The sequence below is a fragment of the Pseudopodoces humilis genome, chromosome 7 (assembly GCF_049639895.1).
Source record: "Pseudopodoces humilis isolate 2021_Gansu_Grassland_sample_001 chromosome 7, ASM4963989v1, whole genome shotgun sequence".
NCBI classification, from domain to species: domain Eukaryota; kingdom Metazoa; phylum Chordata; class Aves; order Passeriformes; family Paridae; genus Pseudopodoces; species Pseudopodoces humilis.
Window position 1 is genome coordinate 56228931 of NC_142206.1, and position 20951 is coordinate 56249881.

The 20951-nt window shown below is 39.9% G+C and overlaps 1 protein-coding gene across 4 annotated transcripts in view; it reads left to right on the forward strand.

Moving 5' to 3' along the window:
- The first annotated feature begins 978 nt into the window (after positions 1–978).
- ESR2 (estrogen receptor 2) overlaps positions 979–20951 on the forward strand; it is a 33721-nt gene continuing 13748 nt past the window's right edge. Inside the window, exons 1-6 of one of the 4 annotated variants that reach the window (XM_005520059.3) lie at positions 979–1185; positions 3852–3964; positions 4518–4990; positions 9154–9329; positions 12099–12215; positions 20426–20725. In XM_005520059.3, coding sequence (XP_005520116.1) covers positions 4557–4990; positions 9154–9329; positions 12099–12215; positions 20426–20725 — 1027 coding nt within the window. In that variant the 5' untranslated portion in view covers positions 979–1185; positions 3852–3964; positions 4518–4556. Of the gene's footprint in view, positions 1186–2966; positions 3264–3851; positions 3965–4014; positions 4091–4517; positions 4991–9153; positions 9330–12098; positions 12216–20425; positions 20726–20951 lie in introns of those variants that run through there. The other 3 variants (XM_088057771.1, XM_014250073.2, XM_014250074.2) reach the window with 3 other exon arrangements.

Consider the following 20951-nt stretch of genomic DNA (forward strand, 5'->3'; position numbering starts at 1 on the left):
GCTCATTTTGCTTGTTTCAAAATATTCTTTCCTGTGTGATTTTGAGCCACAGTATTTTATTTAGAGTAGGTCTTGATGTCATTGAGGACAGGTTATTAATTTTGGAGGAAGGAGTACAATATCTGAAGTTTGGACAGATAGCTGTGTTTGCATTTTTCTTCCCTATCTCTCCCCTACTTGTTGCATCCACTCCTTCTCAGGTAATAATAAACTTGTTAACTTGTCTGCCTTCTGTTGGCAATATCTGGCACTGCTGTGTTTAATGAGTAATAAGTTTGTCACAAAACCCACAGCACAAGTATCATCTTACGCATCAGGAATGACTTTCCTTTAATAATCACTTTTCCAGAGGATGATTCAGTTTATTGTTGCAGTGAGTTGTGTAAAATGTAACTCAACAGAATATTAATAGAATGCTCTATTAAAGATGACTGAGGATCTTTGCCTGTGGGGTGTTGGAATGCACGCTTGCTGAATCACCTCTATTAAACCCAAAGGCAGAATGATTGCACTTTAGTTTAAGCCTAGCAGAGAAAAAGGTCATCTTGATTCTCTATTGCAAGAAAGCTTTACTCAATATATATATAAAATGCTAAGCATGTTGTAGTGTATGTTGATGGAAGGGTGCCTGAGAACATCTGTCACTCCCTTGCTTTTTGAAGTGTTGTACTTTTCTAGGAAAAGCTATTGTATTATGTTCCCAAGCAGGCACCCTGCCCTCTCTACCTATTTTTCCCATTTCCAAAATGGAAAAAAAAACCCCAAACAAACATAAAACTGAAAAAAAAAAAAAAGAAAGCAAAAGAATTATTTTCCCACAAGGCTTTTAAAGAGGTACTTGGTATGGGTAATGTGCAATAAGTGGCTTTCAAGTTTGTTGAAATACGTCAGATGGCTTAATTATTTACCCATGTATCTGTTTGACATCTAAACCAGTTCTCATGCCTCATCTGGCATGTCTTGCATGGTGACTCTCAAGACAGATTGAGTTGTTGTAGAGTTATTCAAAGAGAAGAAATCTAATTTTTCTTTTTTTTTTTCGGGGGGGCGGAGGGAACATTAATAACGTTTGGGTTTTTTCCCTACATTCTCATGGATAGTCGTGTCATCCTTTGGGTACTGGAGCTAATGAAGCTGCTTTATTTCAGAGTGAATCCTGCCTGTATTGTCTTAGATTTGTGAATGGTAAGTATTACTTGAGGAACTGGCCAGAATGGCTATTGTTTACTTAATAATGGCATTTCAGTTGTTGAATATGTCTCTAAGCTAAACTTACTTCAGTGGATTGAAACATTTGCAGGCTGCCAGGAGACTGGAGTATAAATGTAATAGACACCTGTTTTGTTTCTGTGCCTGGTATAGATCCAGTGCAAGGCTGATAGACCGCATCTAAATAATGTACTTTATCATTGAATCTTGCTTTTAAAATATTTTTTTCAGAGGAAGAGGGAGTGTTGGGACAGGAGTTCACTTTGGGAAGTAGTTAATTTCTGTTTAATGAGTACTGTTTAAGATATGAGGACATTATACCACGATGGAACAAATTTATTAGCCTATTGCACTACTTATTGTAATCCTTGTATTAAATGTGGTTGTGCTTCCTTCTGAGATGTTTGTGGAGTTTTTCTTGAGTCTCAGATCTTGACATCTATTTCCCTCAGTCTTCAGGTCTGCTTTAAGACACACAACTTCACAGTCCAGCAGACGATTTTTAGGACCTTCTGAGTAATGATGCATAATTTCAGCAGTTTCACTTTATTTGTGAGGCTCTGGGCTTCCCATTTTAAATTCTCTGGGTGTAAAGAAATGTGATCAATGTGATCTCGTGTACATCCATGGTCTACTGTAGCTAGACCATTTCTGCTCCCTAAGTTAATAATCTCAGGTCAATACTGTTATTTTTTCACTACATTGCAGCCTGCTGAAGACCATGAGTACAGTTTTCTTTAACCTGCTGGACCCCAGAGTCGCCTTCTCTTGTAAATAAGTTATGAGCAGTGTGTTTTTCAGGAAGGCTGTACTGACTTCTTATTCTTGTGTGAACTTCTACCCCTAAAACAAGCTTCACTCTTGCTTCTGGTAACTTCTGTATATGTTTCTAAATACTGTGTGCTGCCCTTTGGAGACAATATCTCCTTATGCTAAGCAGGCAGATACCCTGCACACACACATTAGTGGATTCCCCCTGCAGAAAAACATGACTCAAATCTCAGCTGATTTCTGTTAATAAAAATTTTGTAGTAGCAGCTCTGTTCTCTTTGCTTCTACAGCATGCAGGCATTTATTTTCTAAATGCTGAGGGAAGCTACACAACCAGTTGCCTGCTGCAAAAGCTGTCACAGCAGAATGTCTCTAGCTGGCTGTGACAGAGATGTTGCTGTGGTGCTGCTCAGGTCCTTCTCTCCAAAGGGTTTGGGGTCCCCCTGTGCTGTGTGCCCTTCCAAAGGAGGCAGAGGGACAAAGTAAACACAGCTTTTGCTGACCTTCCAGATTGTGTGGCAAAGTGCCCATGCTCATCCTAAATATCTGCAGCCTCTGAGACTGCAAGGGGAATACAGCTTTGCTTATACTGAGTCTTTAAATGTGTGTTGAGTCCAGTGTGCTCATTGGGCCCACTCATAGTAACCCATGAAAATACTCCAAATATTTTTTGTTCCATTTTTTTCTTCTAAAAAATTACCCACCTCACAGTCTGGGAGTGAAAGAACCTTTGGGTTTATCAGTGGTTTTTTTTTTGCAGTTTGCACAATGCCTGGTTTTTTCTGGAGAAGGCTGTGAAGCATCTGGTGGGGGCAGATGAAGCGTGTAGGTTTTGTGAGGAGTGAGGTCAGAATCCCCTGCTTTGACTGCTCTGGAGTTCCAGTCCAAGAACTGCTGGACACAAACAGCTGCTGAGATATCTCATTTTCCTGTTTCCCACAAAGGAAAAAACAGCAGCTGGGTCTAAAGTGCCTGAGCTGATTTAAACGAGTTTCTGGTTATTTCTACACATAACTTCAGTTTCATTGCCAGAATGCAGAGTGAGGAGGAAGGAAGGACTCTCAACTATCCATTTTAGTCAAAAAGACTATTTCTTACCTTTTCTGTTAGTGCTTCTACTCTCAGTCCTTGCCCTAGAAGCGGTGCCTATCAATGCCCCAAGGTGGCATATTAGAAATGCCATGGGCTGAGAACTTTGGGGACAGGGAGGTTGCTGGTTCTTCAACAAACCTATGCTTGAATCTTCCTCATCTTGTTTTATGGTCATGTGAGGCAAAAAAAAGGTAAGAACATTTAGCATCTCTACCTTGGCCACTTGTGGAATAGCAAAGCTGTGGGTGAGTGTTTAGTTATCCTCTGGTTTCTCGTGTTAGGATCTTATTACCATATGTAAAAGCACATTGCAATATCAGTTCAGGGGGCTGAAACTTCCTATTTTGGATACAGTATTGTTTTGAATTGCAAACTAGGTCTGTCTTTAAAGCTGGAATGAATTACAGATTAAAGTCTTAGTGAAGAATAAAGAAAAAATATGTTTAAATGCTACAGTAAAATAATGCTTCTAGGACAGAGGTCTGTCTCAGGAGGATAATTTTGGTGGGCTTTTATTTTTTTCTTTTCAAAATTCTTTTCTCTCTTAAATGATTTGCCTATGCCTAAATCTTGCAAAGAGTATTTACTGTGGTCAATTTAAGATCTTTGTTTTGATAACTGAGTCAGATGGGAGAAAGGACAGGGGGTAGTTGGGATGGGGATGGAGAGTTGCAGGGAATTATAAAACTTCTGGACCTTATGAAATCACTCGAGTTTTATTGTCAGCTTTGGAAATATCTGTGTTTCATGACTTCTGCTTTTCCAATGGCTCTGTTCAGAGGTGCCGTACCCAGGGACCTCTCAGTGATGAAGTTGCACTGCTTGCTGACATCTACTACCTGTCTTCCTCCTCTGTGTAAAGGGATGTGCAGTGGAGTTCTGGATTTGGAAGGTATAGGGGATATGCATGTGTGTGTTTGTCTGTTTTCAAAATGCCTGCTGTTACATGTTTGTGATGGAAAAGGAAAGCACCCTGAAGTACAAGGCTGAGGACTGTAGTGCTTAACAGCAGGAGATGGTGAGTTGTTATAAAGAGAATTGATTTCTCCTCCATAGCTGTGGATCTTGGGGTAATTTTAGCTCTGATAGAGAGCAGATTTACCCTGGTTGTAACTACTGTTAAGATCCAACTTGTCACCTTCATCTTCATTTTAGGCAGGCCTCAAATAGTTTTCTTCTTAAAATTATTATTGTTTTTTAAGACAGTCTGAAGTCAATGTGTATTTTAACCTTTATTTTTAAGGATATTCTAGAAAGCTTTCTTTTTCTTAAAGGTAGTAAATTTGTACATTGACTATTTAAGTGCATTTGGTATATGATCTGTTTTAACGAGATGTTTTTATGACTTCTGGTTTACTGGGTTTTTTTTTTCTTTTCTATAAAAGGCCTTAATACATAGCTTTCTTACTTTTTAATTTTTTTTCTTTTTTTCTTTATCATCTTAGGATGAATATTTGAAGAGCACTCCTCAATCTTGCATCAAAATGTCCCTGTGCACATCTTCTCACAAGGACTTTTCTCAGTTGCTGCCACTTCAGGATATTGGATGCAATAAAACAGAAATTAAAAATTCACCTGCTGGTGTCATCTCTCCAGTTCCTTACAGCTGCAATCAGTCCACACTGGCAGCAGAACACAGTCCAGTCTACATTCCCTCATCTTACATGGAAAACAGGCACGAATATTCCGCAATGGCATTCTGCAGCCCTGCTATGGTGAATTACAACATTGCCAGCAGTTTTGGGGATCCAGAGAGTGTGAGTGCGAGGCAAACCTCCAGCCCCAGTGCGCTGTGGTCTGCTCCTGGCCATCTGTCCCCTCTGACTCTGCACTGCCAGTCCTCACTGCTGTATGCAGAGCAGCCCAAGAGCCTGTGGTGCGAGGCACGACCGATGGAGCCAGTGCTGCCCGGGAGCAGGTCAGTGCTGCTTCTTGCTGGAAAACTTGGCTGGATATTCTTTAGAGTTTCCTTAGCTCAAGCCTTTTCTTTTTACATTTGATTTCTATGTGTTGGTCCCTCTGAAAAACAAAACTATGCCAAAAAAATTTAACTAGACACCAAATCAGTCTGAGGGATTTGCTTGCTTGTTTGTTTGTTTGTTTTGTTTTTGTAGCTTCTGAAATGAGATTTTTTCTTTCAATACCTCCTTAGAGTACTATACAGCAACACAGAGCATTACAAATACCTTCAGTGTGGGAACAGTTTACATTGTGTAAACAAAATTTCAAGACTGATAGGTACTATTTTGTGCAATAAAATTATGCTCTGGGAGATTAAGTCCTTTGAGTGAAAGAGGTAAAGGTTCATTCTTTTTGCCTTCTCATACAATATTTTTTGAATTCATTTTTACCCAGATTATTTTTTTACAACTTCTAATAGATGTGAAGGCTTTTTGTTAACTTGAAATTCGAGGGAAATGTTTTCTTTGCGTTTTGGTTTTAGTATAAGCTGTCACACAGCAGCATGCATCATGTTAAAAGGGGGCTGCTGCTGAAAAAGCCTGACTTTGTTTCTTGCTGCTGTTCCCACTGACTTTGTAAAGTTGTTGCGAAGAGCAGAGTCACAGGCTGAATTTTCAGCTGACAAGAAGCACTGTTTGCGAAAACATGTTATTGTTCCGCACATTTACTCATATTGCAAACTCTAATCAGCATCTGGATCATCAGGTGATGAAATTGCTCCATTCATGGGCATAACACTTGTTGGATGGATAAAAGCCCAGGGTGTGCAGGTGCTGTTCCTGCTTCAGCAGCTGTATGTCTCTTCATAGGCCTCCTTACTTAACTTCAGCAGTCGTTTGGAGTATGAAAAATAATGTGTCCTGGCAACAGTTTTAGTTCAATGGTTAATAAAGGATTTGTGCTATTTTTGAGACTACCCACACTCCTGCCATGGGTGGGTTTGATGCAGTTCTGGAGAGCAAATACGCTTTCAGTGTAGGTGTGTGGTTTGGGAAAGACTCTTTGGGAAGCACTTACAGAGAGAAGAATTCCCCGAGCAGCTTTGATGTGTACAGGGGTAACATCCAAACTCTTTCCACATTGGTTAAGGTTCCAGAACTTTGACAGCCCTGGGAAGGTTAGTGTTTGAAGCTGTCCAGATGTTGGGACAGCAGCTGGAATAACCCAGGAGCAAGAGCACCATCTGATGCTCTGCAATGCCCTCTCAACAACAAAAAGAAGGAAAGCTGAACCTGTCCCACTGGAGTTCAAATGAGTAAGTTGTCAGCTATTTGAATAGATATATAAGGACTATTGCCCATGCAGCTGATGATGACCTAACTTAAAGAGAAATCAAGAAAATCTGGAGTATAACCTCTTTCTCACAGAATGGTTTGAATTGAAAGGTGTCTTTAAGACCATCTAGTTCCAGCCCCTCTGCCACGGACAGGGACACCCCCTAGACCAGTTTGCTCAGAATAGAAGGATGCCCAGGAGAAAATCAGTGACTTATTACTTTGAGTGAAGTCTTGATTCTTTTTTAGAAAGGTAGTATCTCTATATAGGAACCACAATCATAAAATAGAGAGAAGTACTAGGAGGTGTAAAGTAATAAATCTTTCACCATGTGGTTCCTTGGTAGCGACCAGGTACATCCCTTATTTTCCTGCATCCTTTGGGGCAGGAGCATTGTGGGCATCTATCCAGTCACTTCCAGCTCACCTGCAGGAGCTGGCAGCTCATTCCTCTGCTGAGCATGCTGGTGTGCCCCAGTCCTACAGCAGCTGGGATGTGATCTCTACCCACATGTGGGGCTGCCCTCTCTGGATTGTCCTGTGTGTCGAAACGCTGTTGGAGCAGCAGTCTTGGGGTATGGGATGTTTACCTGCAAGCCCTGACTGTTTGCAGGGTCTGTTGTCCTCACAGCCAGTGGTGACAAACTGATGGGGTTTGAGCCTCCTGGTGTGAGGCTGCAGCTGTCACAGACAAGAGGCTGTGATGCTGCTTGGCCCGCAGGAGGAATTTGTTCCAGATGGTTCTGCTGTGTGCAAGCTGCTTGTCACAAGTCTGAGGAAGCCTTGCAGCTTGCATGAGTGCAGGGTGGCTCTTGTTAAACTTTTAAGCAGGGAAAGAAAAAGCACTTTTTAAAAACGCTTGTCATGACTGGGAGGTAAAAACTGACAATCCTCGCCGAGATGTTACGGCATGCACTTTTTCTTTACTTTCATTCATAACCCCAGTGCTTTATCAAGGGCAATAAACATTGCTCTCCACAGCATATCAATCAGTCATAGAGAGGCTCTCCAGCTGATTTTGATCCTCTTCTGACCCTCACAATTGGATAATGACTGCCAAGTAAAGCTTAAAAATATACTTCTTTTACTAATATGAAACACCAAATTACTTTTATTTTTAAATACAGGGGAACAGGAAGGAATAGGAATGCTTTTCCTTCCTTGCATTAGCAAATTAAATAAAGCATTTTAGGCATGTGTGATACAGCCCCTTTACTCCTGCAGAGAGTTCCCCCTCACTGGTCTTCCCAGCATGGCAGAGCAGGAAATAACTCAGTGATTCACCAACCCATTAACGAGGTGTGTGTGTGTAATCAAAGACCAAGCTTGTTAAATACTTAAACACTCCTCTGCCCTGCTGTATCTGAATGAATTACCATTTAAAAAAAAAAAAATCTCTCATAACTTAATTGTACAACAAATACCTTAATTTTTCTGTTTTGAAATTTGTTCTGAGAAGCACCTTTTCCTCCTTTGCAAATTTTAACAGGAAATTTGAACACGTTCTCCTCAAAAACTTATGAACTTGATGATTTTCAGTTGGCATGTGGGTGTGTTTGTCCTTACCTCCTGTCATGAAACCAGCACAAAATCTGCTTTTAATATATTAATTAAAGCCTCTTTGACAACACTTTCAGCATGTTTCCAATATTCTGTTCTAAACTTGCCCTTGTTCTGTAGAAGTCATAAAGCATGCTACCTGCTATCTTATCTGGACTGATTTTTGTTCTCCCCCCTAATCCTTCTGAAAGGCAGGATGAGGAAAATTATAGAGATGTTAAGTTCTGCCTCCATGTTTAAGTTTATACCTATAAGTTGACTATACACCATTCCTTTTCTCACACTCTGAGCTGCTCAGAGTTTGCATGACACTATTTTTTCTCTGTCTAGAAATGGTATTGACCCTGAAAATACAATGTGCAAAACCCACCAAGAAAATGAGGTCCAGATAAAAAGGATACAATGGATATACTTCCTATACCTAAACCCAACATTACTGATAATCTAAATTCCTTTCCTCTGGTGTTTGTTTACAGGATCTGGGTTTCAGGAATTGGCTGTCTTTTCCTGTTTTAATTTTAATCCAGTTATGAATAATTGTTCCTGTATGTTGGAGTTATTTTCAATGCTTCAGGGATGTCTCTATCTTACTAATTTATATAGAGCAACACTTTTTTTTTAACGTAAGGAAGTATTTTATTGTGTTTCTTCATTCTTCTTGTATTCAGACTTCTTTTTGTTTAGCATTAGGGTGATCGACATGGGCTGTCACCTTGAACAGAAAACTTTGTCTAACATCATAAGCTGATCTTGTAGACTGAGATTCACACCTCAGTTATTTCTCTCCATGTCATTGAATGAGTAAAGCCTCATGTAAAGGATGAAATATTTGAGAATGGATGTGTGTTGTAATTTTGCCTTACTAACAGGACAAAGCAATTGCAGCTGTGTTCATTGTAGCACTTATGTCAGTCTGAGCTGTACGAGTTCTCCTTTTCCATGTGAAGCTCCCATGGGGCAAAATCCACTTGGTTCACAAATTCCTGGACTTGCACATTTCCAATAATTCTTCAAGCATTCCATATGATTTTCCCAGGGTTCATGTGACTGATTCAGCAGCAGTCCAGTTTTATGCCTAAATCCTTCTAGTGTCTTCACTGGGATCAGACTATGCGCTTTAAATTATCTTGTCAGAGAAGGCTTAGCAGTGTTTCCCACTCTCCTGTGTTCAGGAACATGAAGACTCTATAGAGAGAGGATAGAAGACAATGGAAAATTATGAAACTCTTTGCAGTGCAGTTTAAATTTTTCCTCTTTTATAACAGATGTTTTTCTTTTCTATCAGAGAAACATTAAAAAGAAAAACTAATGGCAATGACTGTACAAGCCCAATTGCAAATAATCCAGGCTCAAAAAAGGATGCCCATTTCTGTGCAGTCTGCAGTGACTATGCTTCAGGATACCACTATGGGGTCTGGTCCTGCGAAGGCTGCAAAGCATTTTTTAAAAGAAGCATTCAAGGTAGGACAAACAGGTTTTGATAACTTTGCTTAAATAAATTGTTTCATGTGACCAGGGGCTGCAGCAGTTGACCTATTAATGAGCTGGTCTGAAATCCTGATGTCTGGTGCTCCATGCTGAAAATAGAGCAACACATGATTTGACTGTTTTATCTCTTGGCTCTGATGTTATCAAGACTTGGAAACATGACAGAGTGAGAACTGATTTATTTAGAGAAGAGGTGGAATGCATAGCACAGTGAGGCCCTGCAGCACAGGCCTGGGTGGGATGGCGCTGCAGATCTGTGAATCTGATGGGAGTTTGTGGCCCAGCTTAGTTGTGATAATTGAGAATTAGTTGTCATAGACACAGTAAGAGTAGGCAATTATCTGGAGACTTTGCTTGCTGGGAGCTCTACTTGACAAGAGTCTATTGCCTGGAGGTGTTGAGTCATACTGTGTAGTATCTACACACTGTGGAAGATGGAAAAATACCTGTAGGTATTAACCTGATTATCATTAAAGCTCAGCCCTCCACCCCTCAGAGCCTGCACTGCAGTATCTCCTACTCTGCCAGAGCTCTCTGTCTAAGACTTCCACTTACATGTTTCAATTCTTAAATATCTGGTATTTAATTAAAGTTTGCTGCATGGCTGCATTGTGAAGTAAACGTGGGGCTCCACGTTTGCTGTCACAGCCAGTGGAAGTCACTTAGGCACTGTATTGCAGCTTTGGGGCATTCAGTTCCTTTAACCTTGGCCTAGTTATCCTGATCTTTGGCCTCATCTGGGATCTTTTGGTGGAAAATCATTTCTATTGACATTGGTTGCTACACATGGATACCAATGGAGAAAATCCTGTTGTTGTTTGATTTTTAATGTTCATCTCCTTTTCTGCCTGCAGAGCCTTTAGCAATCTGCAGATATTTTCTTTTCACTTAATATGGTAGAGATGGTGCCAGTAGGAGAATCAAATTTAATTCAGAACTTGGTTTGCCTTTTCAGTTCATTGTGCAAATTCTGCACAGGTGAATAGCAATTTCTACTAGTGCAAGTACTTTTGATTTCTGAAATAATTGAACAGACCTTTGTGTCCAGTTTGTCACAAATGAAGACTGAATTTGATGTCAAGGTATTTTCTGTCAAGTACATGCTTTGCCTGCTCTGTGTTGCTCACATGTACTTGGGCCACCAGCAAGTTACCCACTGTGGCCTTTTGTACACCTCAGTCTACTCTGTCAGGTAATAGTGTTTATAATTCAAATGGAAGAATAAAAAAAGCAAATAAAAGAAAGCCAGTTCTTGGCATAAAACACTATCAAGCACTCAGTTGCAATGGTTGTTATACAGGATATTGTGTATTAAAATAAAATACTTCTGGGCCTGCCATAGACCAAAATGTCGGGCTCATGAATTAAATTAAAATTATAAGTATGACTGAGAAACTGTGTGTGGTCTCCTTGGCTTATCTGAATTTGCAGTGTAGTCTGTTTGTCCCATTGCTGAACATCTGCCTGCAAGTTAAATTATCCCAAGGCCACAAGAGTTTTAAATCACTTTATATTCCTGTGTGCAACAGAGAGCTTCCTCCTCCTCTCCCCTCCATGTTGTGTGAAGAGTGATAAACAGTAATTTGTTTTTCAGTTGTATCTGCCAGTAGGAAATGAGACAAACTGTAACAAGATATTTTTTAAATTGTCAGTTCAAAAATTCAAGGTTAAAATAATTCTAATTTTGCATGGCAATAGTCACAATGCTTCAGTTAAATAATTACTCTTGGGGACATGAACTCTTGGATTTGCACCAAGTGAAAAAAAAAAAATATCATTCTAATAGCTGTATTTTTGCCTGATCTTATTTTTGGTTAGGGAAAACAAAACCCAAAGCAACTTAAAAAGCAGCCTGGGGAAAAAGATATTAAGAAAAGTAAATGAATTTTTTTGCATGCTTTAGTAATTGCTGCAAGAGAGTTCCACTATTTGGCAGGAGATGATTCAACTGTATTTATGCCAGAGTGAGCCCAAGTCCAGTAATAAACCTTTGGACCAGATTATTGATTAATGAAATACAGTAACATAAAGGGGTTTGGGTGGGAACGAGGTGATATGGGAAAGAATGAGAAAAGAACAGAAGAGGCTGCAGTGAAAACTGATGAAAATAAGATAAATACTTATCCAGAATATCTAAAATTTACACTCTCTACTTGTGCTTTTCTTTGTTGTTACAGGATGCATTATTTCATACCAGTCTGCCTTCTATCTAGGCTTTTTTTGTTTTGTTTTGTTTTATTGTTAACTTTGGTCCAGGGTCAATCCTTCAAAGGCTTCTTCATTCCTGGAACTCACCACGTCAGAGTTCAGTAAATAGAGCTGTAGTTTACTTAAATCTTTCCAGGACTGAAGCTGCTCTTTTCAATTCTGCTGAGGGGGAAAAAAAAATTAAAATCTGATGTCTTCCAGCTATAGGCTCCCAATATACAGCAAGAAATTGGAGGCTGGGAGCAAATTTCCACAAGAGTCTATGTTCCATTCTCAAAAAATTAGTTGCTTTTTAGAAGGTGCTTGCTAATCTGACAATCACCACTGTAAAGCAATGCTGTCTGGTTAATTCTGAGGCCACAGGCTGATGTTCATTATAGGATAAATATATATTTTTGCATCAGTTAAATTAACAGAGCTTAGATATATGCACATGAAAAGGTTGAATTGTTTAAAGCCAAGAACATTCCTGCTTTGGGAAATGACTGAATGATGGTTGGAAATGTTGGATTTTCCCTTCTTGCCCCACTGCAGGACACAACGATTACATCTGCCCAGCCACCAATCAATGCACAATAGATAAAAACAGGCGCAAGAGCTGCCAGGCGTGCCGGCTACGGAAATGCTACGAAGTGGGGATGATGAAGTGTGGTGAGTTTGCCACATTCTTAGCTTGGGTTTTGCTGGTTTGGTTTTTTCTTCCCTTCAGCCAATTCTGTATCTTTTTTTCCCCCTTGGGATCCTAAGAAGGCACAACAACTAAAGCAAGGTTTAAGCAGGTTTTATAGGAAGGAATTAACTGATTCTTAAAGCTGAAGAAGACTTGTCATTTTCAGAAGAAAACCTGTGGGAAGGGGCAAGGTGTAGGTTAAGCGTGTGAAAACCATATAATCTCTGCAGAGTTTTGAGAAGGCAAGCTAGTTCCATGACACACAGAATGGGAAATTGTCACACTGTATTAGGAACGGTGAGAGTGACGACACAGACTCTCAAGATTAGTTGCAAAAGAGAGCTAGTTTTATTTTCCAGATCTTCTTTTATAGACAGTTCCAAGAAAGTTGGAAAAGGTAAAACTTTCTTTGGTCATCAAACCAACACATCACCATCATTGGACAGTTAGAAACTATACCCCTTGACTGCTTCTTGCAAGAAAACAACAAGGAGACAAACAACACCAGCAAAGGTTGTTTTCCTTCTCTAAAGACTGTTTGAATTCCTCCTCATACTTTCTCAGGCCAGTGTGAGAAAGTTATGTGACTTAATTTCACACAGACACTGTGCTACCTGCCCGATCTCTCACATTCAACATCCACAGGAAATCAAGAGGTGCTGCTTCCAGAACCTCCCAGAGCCAGTCTCTGCTCATGTAAGGTGAAGGAGCCTGTGCTGTGCTCTGCTGGTTGGATGCACTGCAGGAGCAGCAGTTTTACATGGAAGCAATAGTTAGTTAACCCAGTATTCCACCTCTGATGGTGGCCTTGGGAGGAGTGTAGGAATGTGTATGAGGAGCTACTGCTGTTAGCTCTCTGCATCCAAAAATTAATGGTTGGGGACATTAGTAGAATGACAGATTTTTCATTGTCCCTCTTTTTAATCCTATAAAAGTGTAGCATCTACAACAGCAGCTTGGCCATCTATCCTGGGAAGAACAAGCTCTCTGGTTGCCAGGCTTTTGTGGGGGCTTTGTTGGGGCAGCAAAGGGAAGGCAGTGGGAGGGCAGTTCCTTTCTTTGAACAAACTATCTTCAGATGATGCCACACAGCTCTTCCACCAAAAGAAATAATGAACAACCACTTTTTATCACTGCACCACGCAGAATTTTCCAGGCTTTTCTTTTATCCCTATTTCATACTTACATCAATATGACTTCAATGCAGTTGATCATTTATAGATGATATTTTAAAGGTTACTTTTAAGAAAAAAAATTGAGAAATGTTTCAGTCTCATGTATGTTTACAGTCAAGGTTTGCTATTTCTTATAGATTCCCCAATGTATGCAATAGAAACAGGCTGGGAAAATAACCCATAAGGACACTGGAGTGGACAGGAGAAGGTCCCTGTGCTTGGCTCTCCATGATTTGCAGGCATGCATCTTGTTTCATCCCATGTAATGTAGATACCTATTTCTGTTTCAAAACTAGATGCTATTTTCATCCTCCCACAGCTTTGATCTGAAGACTGTTTGCAAAATATGACTTCTTTCATTAGGAACATTCTTTAGAATTTCAGCCTGCATTTATTGCTGAACAATTAATATCAATTTTTTCTTGTAACTACATTGTCTTTTAGCTTAGAGGCTCCTCTTCTCTTTGTTATTAATGGCCTGGTTTTGTTTAAAGACTGCATCATATCCCCTCACAACCTTTGTTTTAGTTGGCTAAATAAACCAAGAAAACTTCTCCTCTTGCAAAATACGGAAAGTAGATAAATCTGGAAGTCATCAGGATAGCTTGTCCCTCCACCTGCTCTGGACAGAGATAACACCATTTGCACTTGGATGCCCAGAATCATGGACAGCAGTCCAGTGACTTCCCTCACTGCAGCAGCACTGATACATTTCTGTTGCTGCAGGAGCTTTCCTCTGTGCATAACCCAGGATCCTATTTGCCTTTTTCAAGGTAACATCATGCTGCCAGTTCATAATCATACCATGATCTGTTGTGACTGCAGCCTCCCTAATCATTTCTAGCTGATAACTCCCAGAGTAGAACTGAAATTTCAACTGTTCTTTGTATCATTTCTGTACTCCTGAAGTACATTTAGTTTCTTCTGTTCAAGTCAGATGCTTCTTTCTATGTGAAGCTCCTGTCTTTTCCTGCAGTGATGATGCATCTCAACTTTATTGGTGTCTGTACTTACCTCTAGAAAAGAAAGTACAAACTGCAAATAAGACTCCTTTCAAAATATTACTTTCTGAAAGATGCCACTGTCTTTTGGTCATTTTTATGACTCAGAATTCTGCTTGAAGTTTTTCCAAGTGAAGTTTCTTTATAGCCCCAGTTCTGGAGTTGTAAAGGTTTGGTAAAGATTGATTCCAGAATGATATTCTAAGTTAGACCTCCGCAATGCTTGCCTTAAATGAATCCTTTTATTCTAGCTGTCCAGAAAGTCCTGGTGTGTGATTATTCCTCATAGGCACTGTGGTATTACAAGCAATAAATTATAGTATGCACTTATGTCCTAACCTGCGTTCCCTTGAATCTTGTCACATATTCATAAACATGTTTTTCTACAATAACGATTGTCTGCAGGACATTGATGACTGTGCCAGCCCCCACAAAAAAAGATAAATTGAAACTGTAACTGAAAAAAAGGACTGTATTTTTAAATAATTAATTTTTAAATAGTAGCAGTAAAGCTTAAACTCTTGAGAATTTAATTTGAGACTCTGAACAATTTATTTTCAGAAAAAAGAACATAAAAATTATTCAGAACTGTCTGAGTCACCTGATGAGTTAAGTGGCACCTGTGAGTAATGCTGGTGTATGGACACATGGTGACAGACATTTAAATCAGACAGATTTTAAGACAGTATTTCTTGCATGAAATGTAAATGCCATTTCCTGCAGACCAGAGCGATTATGTCTCAGACATTTTCTCACAAAAACTGTGCTCTAATAAAAACTTTTTATTGTAGAAAGCCATAAAAGAGAGCACTTTGTTTTTAATGAGAGCTTTTCTGTATCTCTGCTCCTTTCTGAGGTCACTTAGCGAAAGGATTGATTCACATCTGCTAAAGCCCTGGCTGGGATAGAATGGTTTGTGAGTGCATTTTTGCTCAGTGGACACTTGTGTCCAGCAGAAGAGATAAAAGAAGTTCAATTGCCACTTTGTAGTTTATGAGAGCTCTTCATAAAATCTTGGCACCATTCCCATCATATCTTTAAATCCTTGCTTTGCATATTAACAATAGACAACGCAAGAAAAAACACACCCATAGGTACTTTTGTGTTTAAAACATACATTTCTGTGCCTAAATATGATTAAGCAGTACAGGCCATCTTCCATACAGTAGGAGACAGCAGAAAAGTGTTGCTCTACAGCTTCTTAGTCTGAAATTCTCTTGGCTGTCATCGCCTTCAAAAAAGTTAAGAAGTCAGCCCAACAAGCCATAGGTATTTTGGTGGAGGCCAACCTGGGGGTGCTTTGTATTAGGGTGATACTGGATTTTCTTATGAAATATACCATCCTTTTCAAAAGCACAAAGGCCGTAGACATTGCATCTGCCAACTCCTCTGCAGGAAATCCATGTTCCCTGCTCTTCCAAACAAGGAAGCTACTGCTAAAGCTTGGCAGTAAGACTCCTAACAGTGGTAGAAAAATAATTAACAAAAAAATTGCACTGTCATCAGGAACAAAGAAAACAGAAAGACTGCAGTAAACTCTGCCCAGCAAACTTGAATAAAACAGATCAGAATAAAACTGATCTTCCCTTGGAACTTTCTGGTGCTTACCTGGGGAGCTGAAATGGACTTGGACTGTTTGTTTAAGGCAGTGAAGAAGAGGGGAGTTGCTTTTCACTCTTGGAGTAGCTAAACCCTGCTTTCCTTTTGATTTGCTTCCTGAGGCTTTCACAAGGAGTTTTCAGTTTCCCTGACTTTTAATTCCCTCCTCTGCCCTGCTCCTATATCTTTCTCCCCATGTGTCAGTTCTCAACATGTTGAAATTGTTCCAAAGATAAAGCTCCTTTCAGCCTCGAGTGAGGAGGCTGAGAGGCCACACTCAAAAGTGATGGAGAGATGCTTCTCTTGAATCCTGGCATCATTTGACGAGTTTGCAAGAAAGAAAACAGATTTCTCCGGGGGCTGGTTCAGGATTTGGCTCTTTCTCCTGTGTGTGGCTGCTGTGTGCAGTTGAAATACTGTAAAGTACTTTTCACACAGAAAATAAGTGAGGACAAAATATTTCAAGATATTGACTGGACATCAGATGTATTAATTGAATTTCAGCTTTTATAGAAATCCCTATACAGATGGCAGCTCCTTTGTCAGTGGCTCAACTCTTGAGAATTCGAGGGTCTGCTCTGGAATATGTACTCATCAGAGCATTTGAATTTGCTTTCAAAGGTGACTGGAGTGATAATGATTTACCAGTGTGTACTGGAGCCAGTTTTAAGCTCTCACACTTTCAAAATCTGATTATAAAATATTCAATGATAGAATCTGCAATTGCTACAGAGCTGAATAGTTACATGAGCCATTGCAAGGGACCAAAGTCAGCATGAAGGGCAACATGCCATGTAACTGCCCACCATATCAGACAGCATTTGTGATTTTCAGAGAATTTGCAAAGCTTGAAAAATAATGTATTTCACTGCCAGTAATACCTGCTGCAGCTTGTTCATGGCTGAGTGAACAACAGGCTCATTTTAATGACCTTTTTTTCAATGTGCCTTATATCTTGGGGTCATTTATTCGTGGTCTGTGGTGCTGTAGCTCAAGGTCTTGCCCTTGGTCCAGCATTCTCGGCTGAATACAGCAATTTTCTTGCACAAAATAGCTCTAAATAAGGAGAGTGTGGTAGGAAGAATGAGGAATTTGATCATTTTGCACTTCTGCAATTGCCTGAATTACATTTATAGAAATGAATATTAGATACTAAGTACAGTTAGGGAGTTTGTGGTAAAGTTGAAGATAGTCCCTAATCTGGGAAGCTGTATTTTATTGCTCTGCCTTTACACACACTGATCCATATCTCTGTATCTACTTAAGGAAAACATTAGGCTGGTTGATAATTATTTATAATATATAGCTTTATAAACACTTATATATGTCTGTTGCATGCTAATGGACGTATAGGTCAAATTTCTTAGTCCTGCCTAATTCTTGGAATTGAATAGAAAGCAAAGAAGCTCCTTTATGTTGTTGAAAGTTGTTTTAATGGGAAAAACTGGTGTCTTCTGCTGTTTCAGTTAACTAGAGAGTTTAAATGTAGCTTTTTTTCCTTAAATGCAAGCAGAAAGAAATACAAAGTATTTATAAATGTTATCTCTTTTAACTATCTTTTATGCATGCTCCTCGGATTCTGCCTACTTCTGCTTTGGGCAATATATGGTAAATAAAAAATAGAACAAATAACTCAGAATTTGCTTTGGATGGGTTTTTTCCCACCTTGTTTAATATTTTCTTTAGTAGCAAGTTTTTATGCAGAAATGTAATGATCCTAGTCTGGCTTTCTGCACTGGTAATGTGATTTTAGAAATTTGACTTATGTTTTAAATGGAGCATATTTTATATAATAAGAACTGGTTATATAAAAAACTCAATTCAGTTAAATAACCAAAAGTAATTTAAAGAGGTTTACTAGTTCCCAGTAAGAGCCCTTCACAAGTATTGAGAACTTTAATACTCTCAAAATCATAACCTGATTGAATTATATTTAGGTGGAGCATGGAGTACAGCTGTGCAGGTGGAAATTGTTCAAGATTTTGTCAATTAAAACAGAATGCTGAACTGTTTTTTAAATTGCTTTTAAATTTGATTTCTTTTATATTTATTAAAGTATCTGCTCAATTATCTGTGTGTTTATATTTTCTATATATTTATAAAAGCTCAAATTTATACTTATAGGCTACAAAATATCATTTAAAGATCTTTACAACAGTGAGTTGGAAAAGATAACTCAGATAATGCATGCCACAGAGCATTTGGTGTTTTTGGATAGCCCAAGAAAATTTTTACTCTACCCTGCCCATGGCTTTATTCCCTCTGCTATTTTTCTTGTTCTGTGTTTCAAGCTGCCCCTGGGAAATGTACTTAAGTGTTCTAAAAAGCAGAAACAATGTGCTTTATTTCTTTGTGGTTATGGTCTGTCCCATGCTGTGGGGTTCAGAGCCATGGATATCTGTAGGCAGAGCACCTTGGTTCCTGGGTATCTCCTCATGCATCTCCAGCTGTTGTTTCAGTTGCCTATTTCACTGTCAGCCTTTACTTTTTGTCTTCCCTGATGGAAAATACGTACTTTCTGTGTTATTACATGATTTCAGAACAGTCTGCAGCCCGCTGTGCCATTCTAGTGGTCTTTTTGGAAGCTCACAAACCACTTGAAGATTTTCCTCTTGACCTTTGTGCATTAATGAAGAAATGAGGCTTAGCACAGAGTTCACTACATTATCCAGGTGTCTTTGTAGAAAATAGTCTATGCCTTGGTGGCCTTTGACTCTTTTCAGGAAGGATTTGCCCTAGACTGATGGTGGAAGAAATTGCTTCGTTACTTCTGTAACTCTGCAGGGAACCTTTTTTTGGGTATTTTCATCAAGCCTCATTCTATGAATTTCCATAAGATAATACAGAGACTCACGCTCTGAGTGTCTCTGCTGGTATGTTATCTTCCCTTAGCTGCTGTTCATCTGCTCTGGCAACTTCTAGCTAGTTGTCATTTGGCTAAACCTTTGGTTCTACAAATTATTTATTTCCTTCAATCCATTATTTAAGCAAATATCCTCGCTGCACTCAGCCCATTTCATCATACCCACATCCCTCTCAAAGTTGCAAATCCATTCTTTCTCCAAATGGTGCAGGCCTTAAGCTGGGCTTGCAGCTGAAAAATACTTCCAGTTCCAGATGGCCTGTCCAGCTTGGGTAGCTCTGTGCCTGAGGTCTGTTAATTAAGCCAGCTTTGCCTATTGGTCTTCTCCAGTCTCTTGGATTTCCAAGGAAAGTGTGTGCTCCAATACTGAGAGCTTCTTAATGAGAAGTTCTTTAACTTTCTTCTGCATCCAACATGGTTTACTGAACAGGCAGCAAGTGAGAGTGAGAGCCACCTTCAACCGAAAGGTCCACATCCTAAAAGTTGTGGAAGACTCTGCTGGTCCTTACTCAGGTTGTTCCTTACTGGCCTCTGCATTCACCCCTCCTACAGACTGACCCAAATGCTGTTTGACAGCTGCTGAAGATGTGACAGGACTATGACCTGAGAAGCCACCTCCACCTGAGGTTCCTCTGCCACATGAGCCTGAGGGTCTGCATTCACCCAGTGTCTTATTTAGCAAGACAAAGCCTTGTCAACCATATCTGAAATTAATTTTTGTGCTCCCACTGCCCTTATTTTTAATTTGGCTTATGTTTGGACCTCTTTGCTATCTGAAGTAGAACTATAGCTGAGTATTTTGTGAATATTATGGTTTTGGAGAACCTTTTTTCCTTGGAAGCTATGCAAAAATGTGTAACAGTGGTGCTACCAATAGCATTGACCAAGAATTGGACAATGTTTAGATTTGTCAGAATGAACAATTAATTAAATCTGGGAATGTAAAGGACTGATCTTTGCAACAGAAATAGCCTTCTGCAGACAGGACTCCACACAGGGTGCTTGTTCTTAGCTGTAGATATCTGAATTCCCTTTGGAGAAACTCCTGCTGGCTTTTTGGGGCATGGGGAGAAAATGGGTTGAATCTTGTGAATCCCTGGCTGAACATCCAGCTGACTCTGAGGCCCAGCTGTGCTTGTTCCTGAAGCATTTAATCTGTAACATGGCCCAGACTTTCAAGTCTTTTATTCCCCCACTTTACATATAAAGCAAAATTTACAATCAGCTATCTTTATTTGCCTTTAAAGATCTGATTTACATCTTTTTGATGTCAATGGGAGTTTCCCACTGGACTTTTAAACTGAGTTAGCTGATGTTTAAAACCAAACATTTTTAAACTTTATTTTTGTTTAGTAGAATAAACAAAACCCCTCAGCTGAAGTCAGCGGGGCAAAGTTAAGTCTGTGCTGAATGCCTTAGAAACTTAATGTTCGATATTAGAACACCCAGTGTTAAAGAGCTTTCCCCCTTCTCCCCAAATATTTGGGTTTACGTAAGGGAGAAAAATTCTGTGGGAAAAACCCTCCAATGCAACCACATGCCTCTCGTGCCAGGCTCAAGAAGAGAACGCTGCGGGTATCGAATCCTGCGGAGCCACCGCAACCCCGAGGAGCGGGTGCATTGCCTGGGCAGAGCCAAGAAATACAACGAGGCAGCGACGCGGGTGAAGGAGATCCTGCTGGGCACCGTCAGCCCCGAGCAGTTCGTGCTGACCCTGCTGGAAGCGGAGCCGCCGCACGTGCTGGTCAGCAGGCCCAGCAAACCCTTCACCGAGGCCTCCATGATGATGTCCCTGACAAAGCTGGCAGACAAGGAGCTGGTGCACATGATCGGCTGGGCCAAGAAAATTCCCGGTGAGAAATTCAGGCTTGTTTTTATTTGTTTCTGACGATGGTTTTACCGTCAGTGTGTCCTCCTCTGCTCTGACATGACAGAGCAGCACAGTAAGAGCATGGTATGAAAGTCAAGTTTTACATCCTGCTAAGTAATGGAGAGTTTATTGCTCTCATGAATTAACCTGGATGTTTTTTGATTGAGACACAATATAACCCATATCTTGCTGTCTGTTCTTACTCAAAT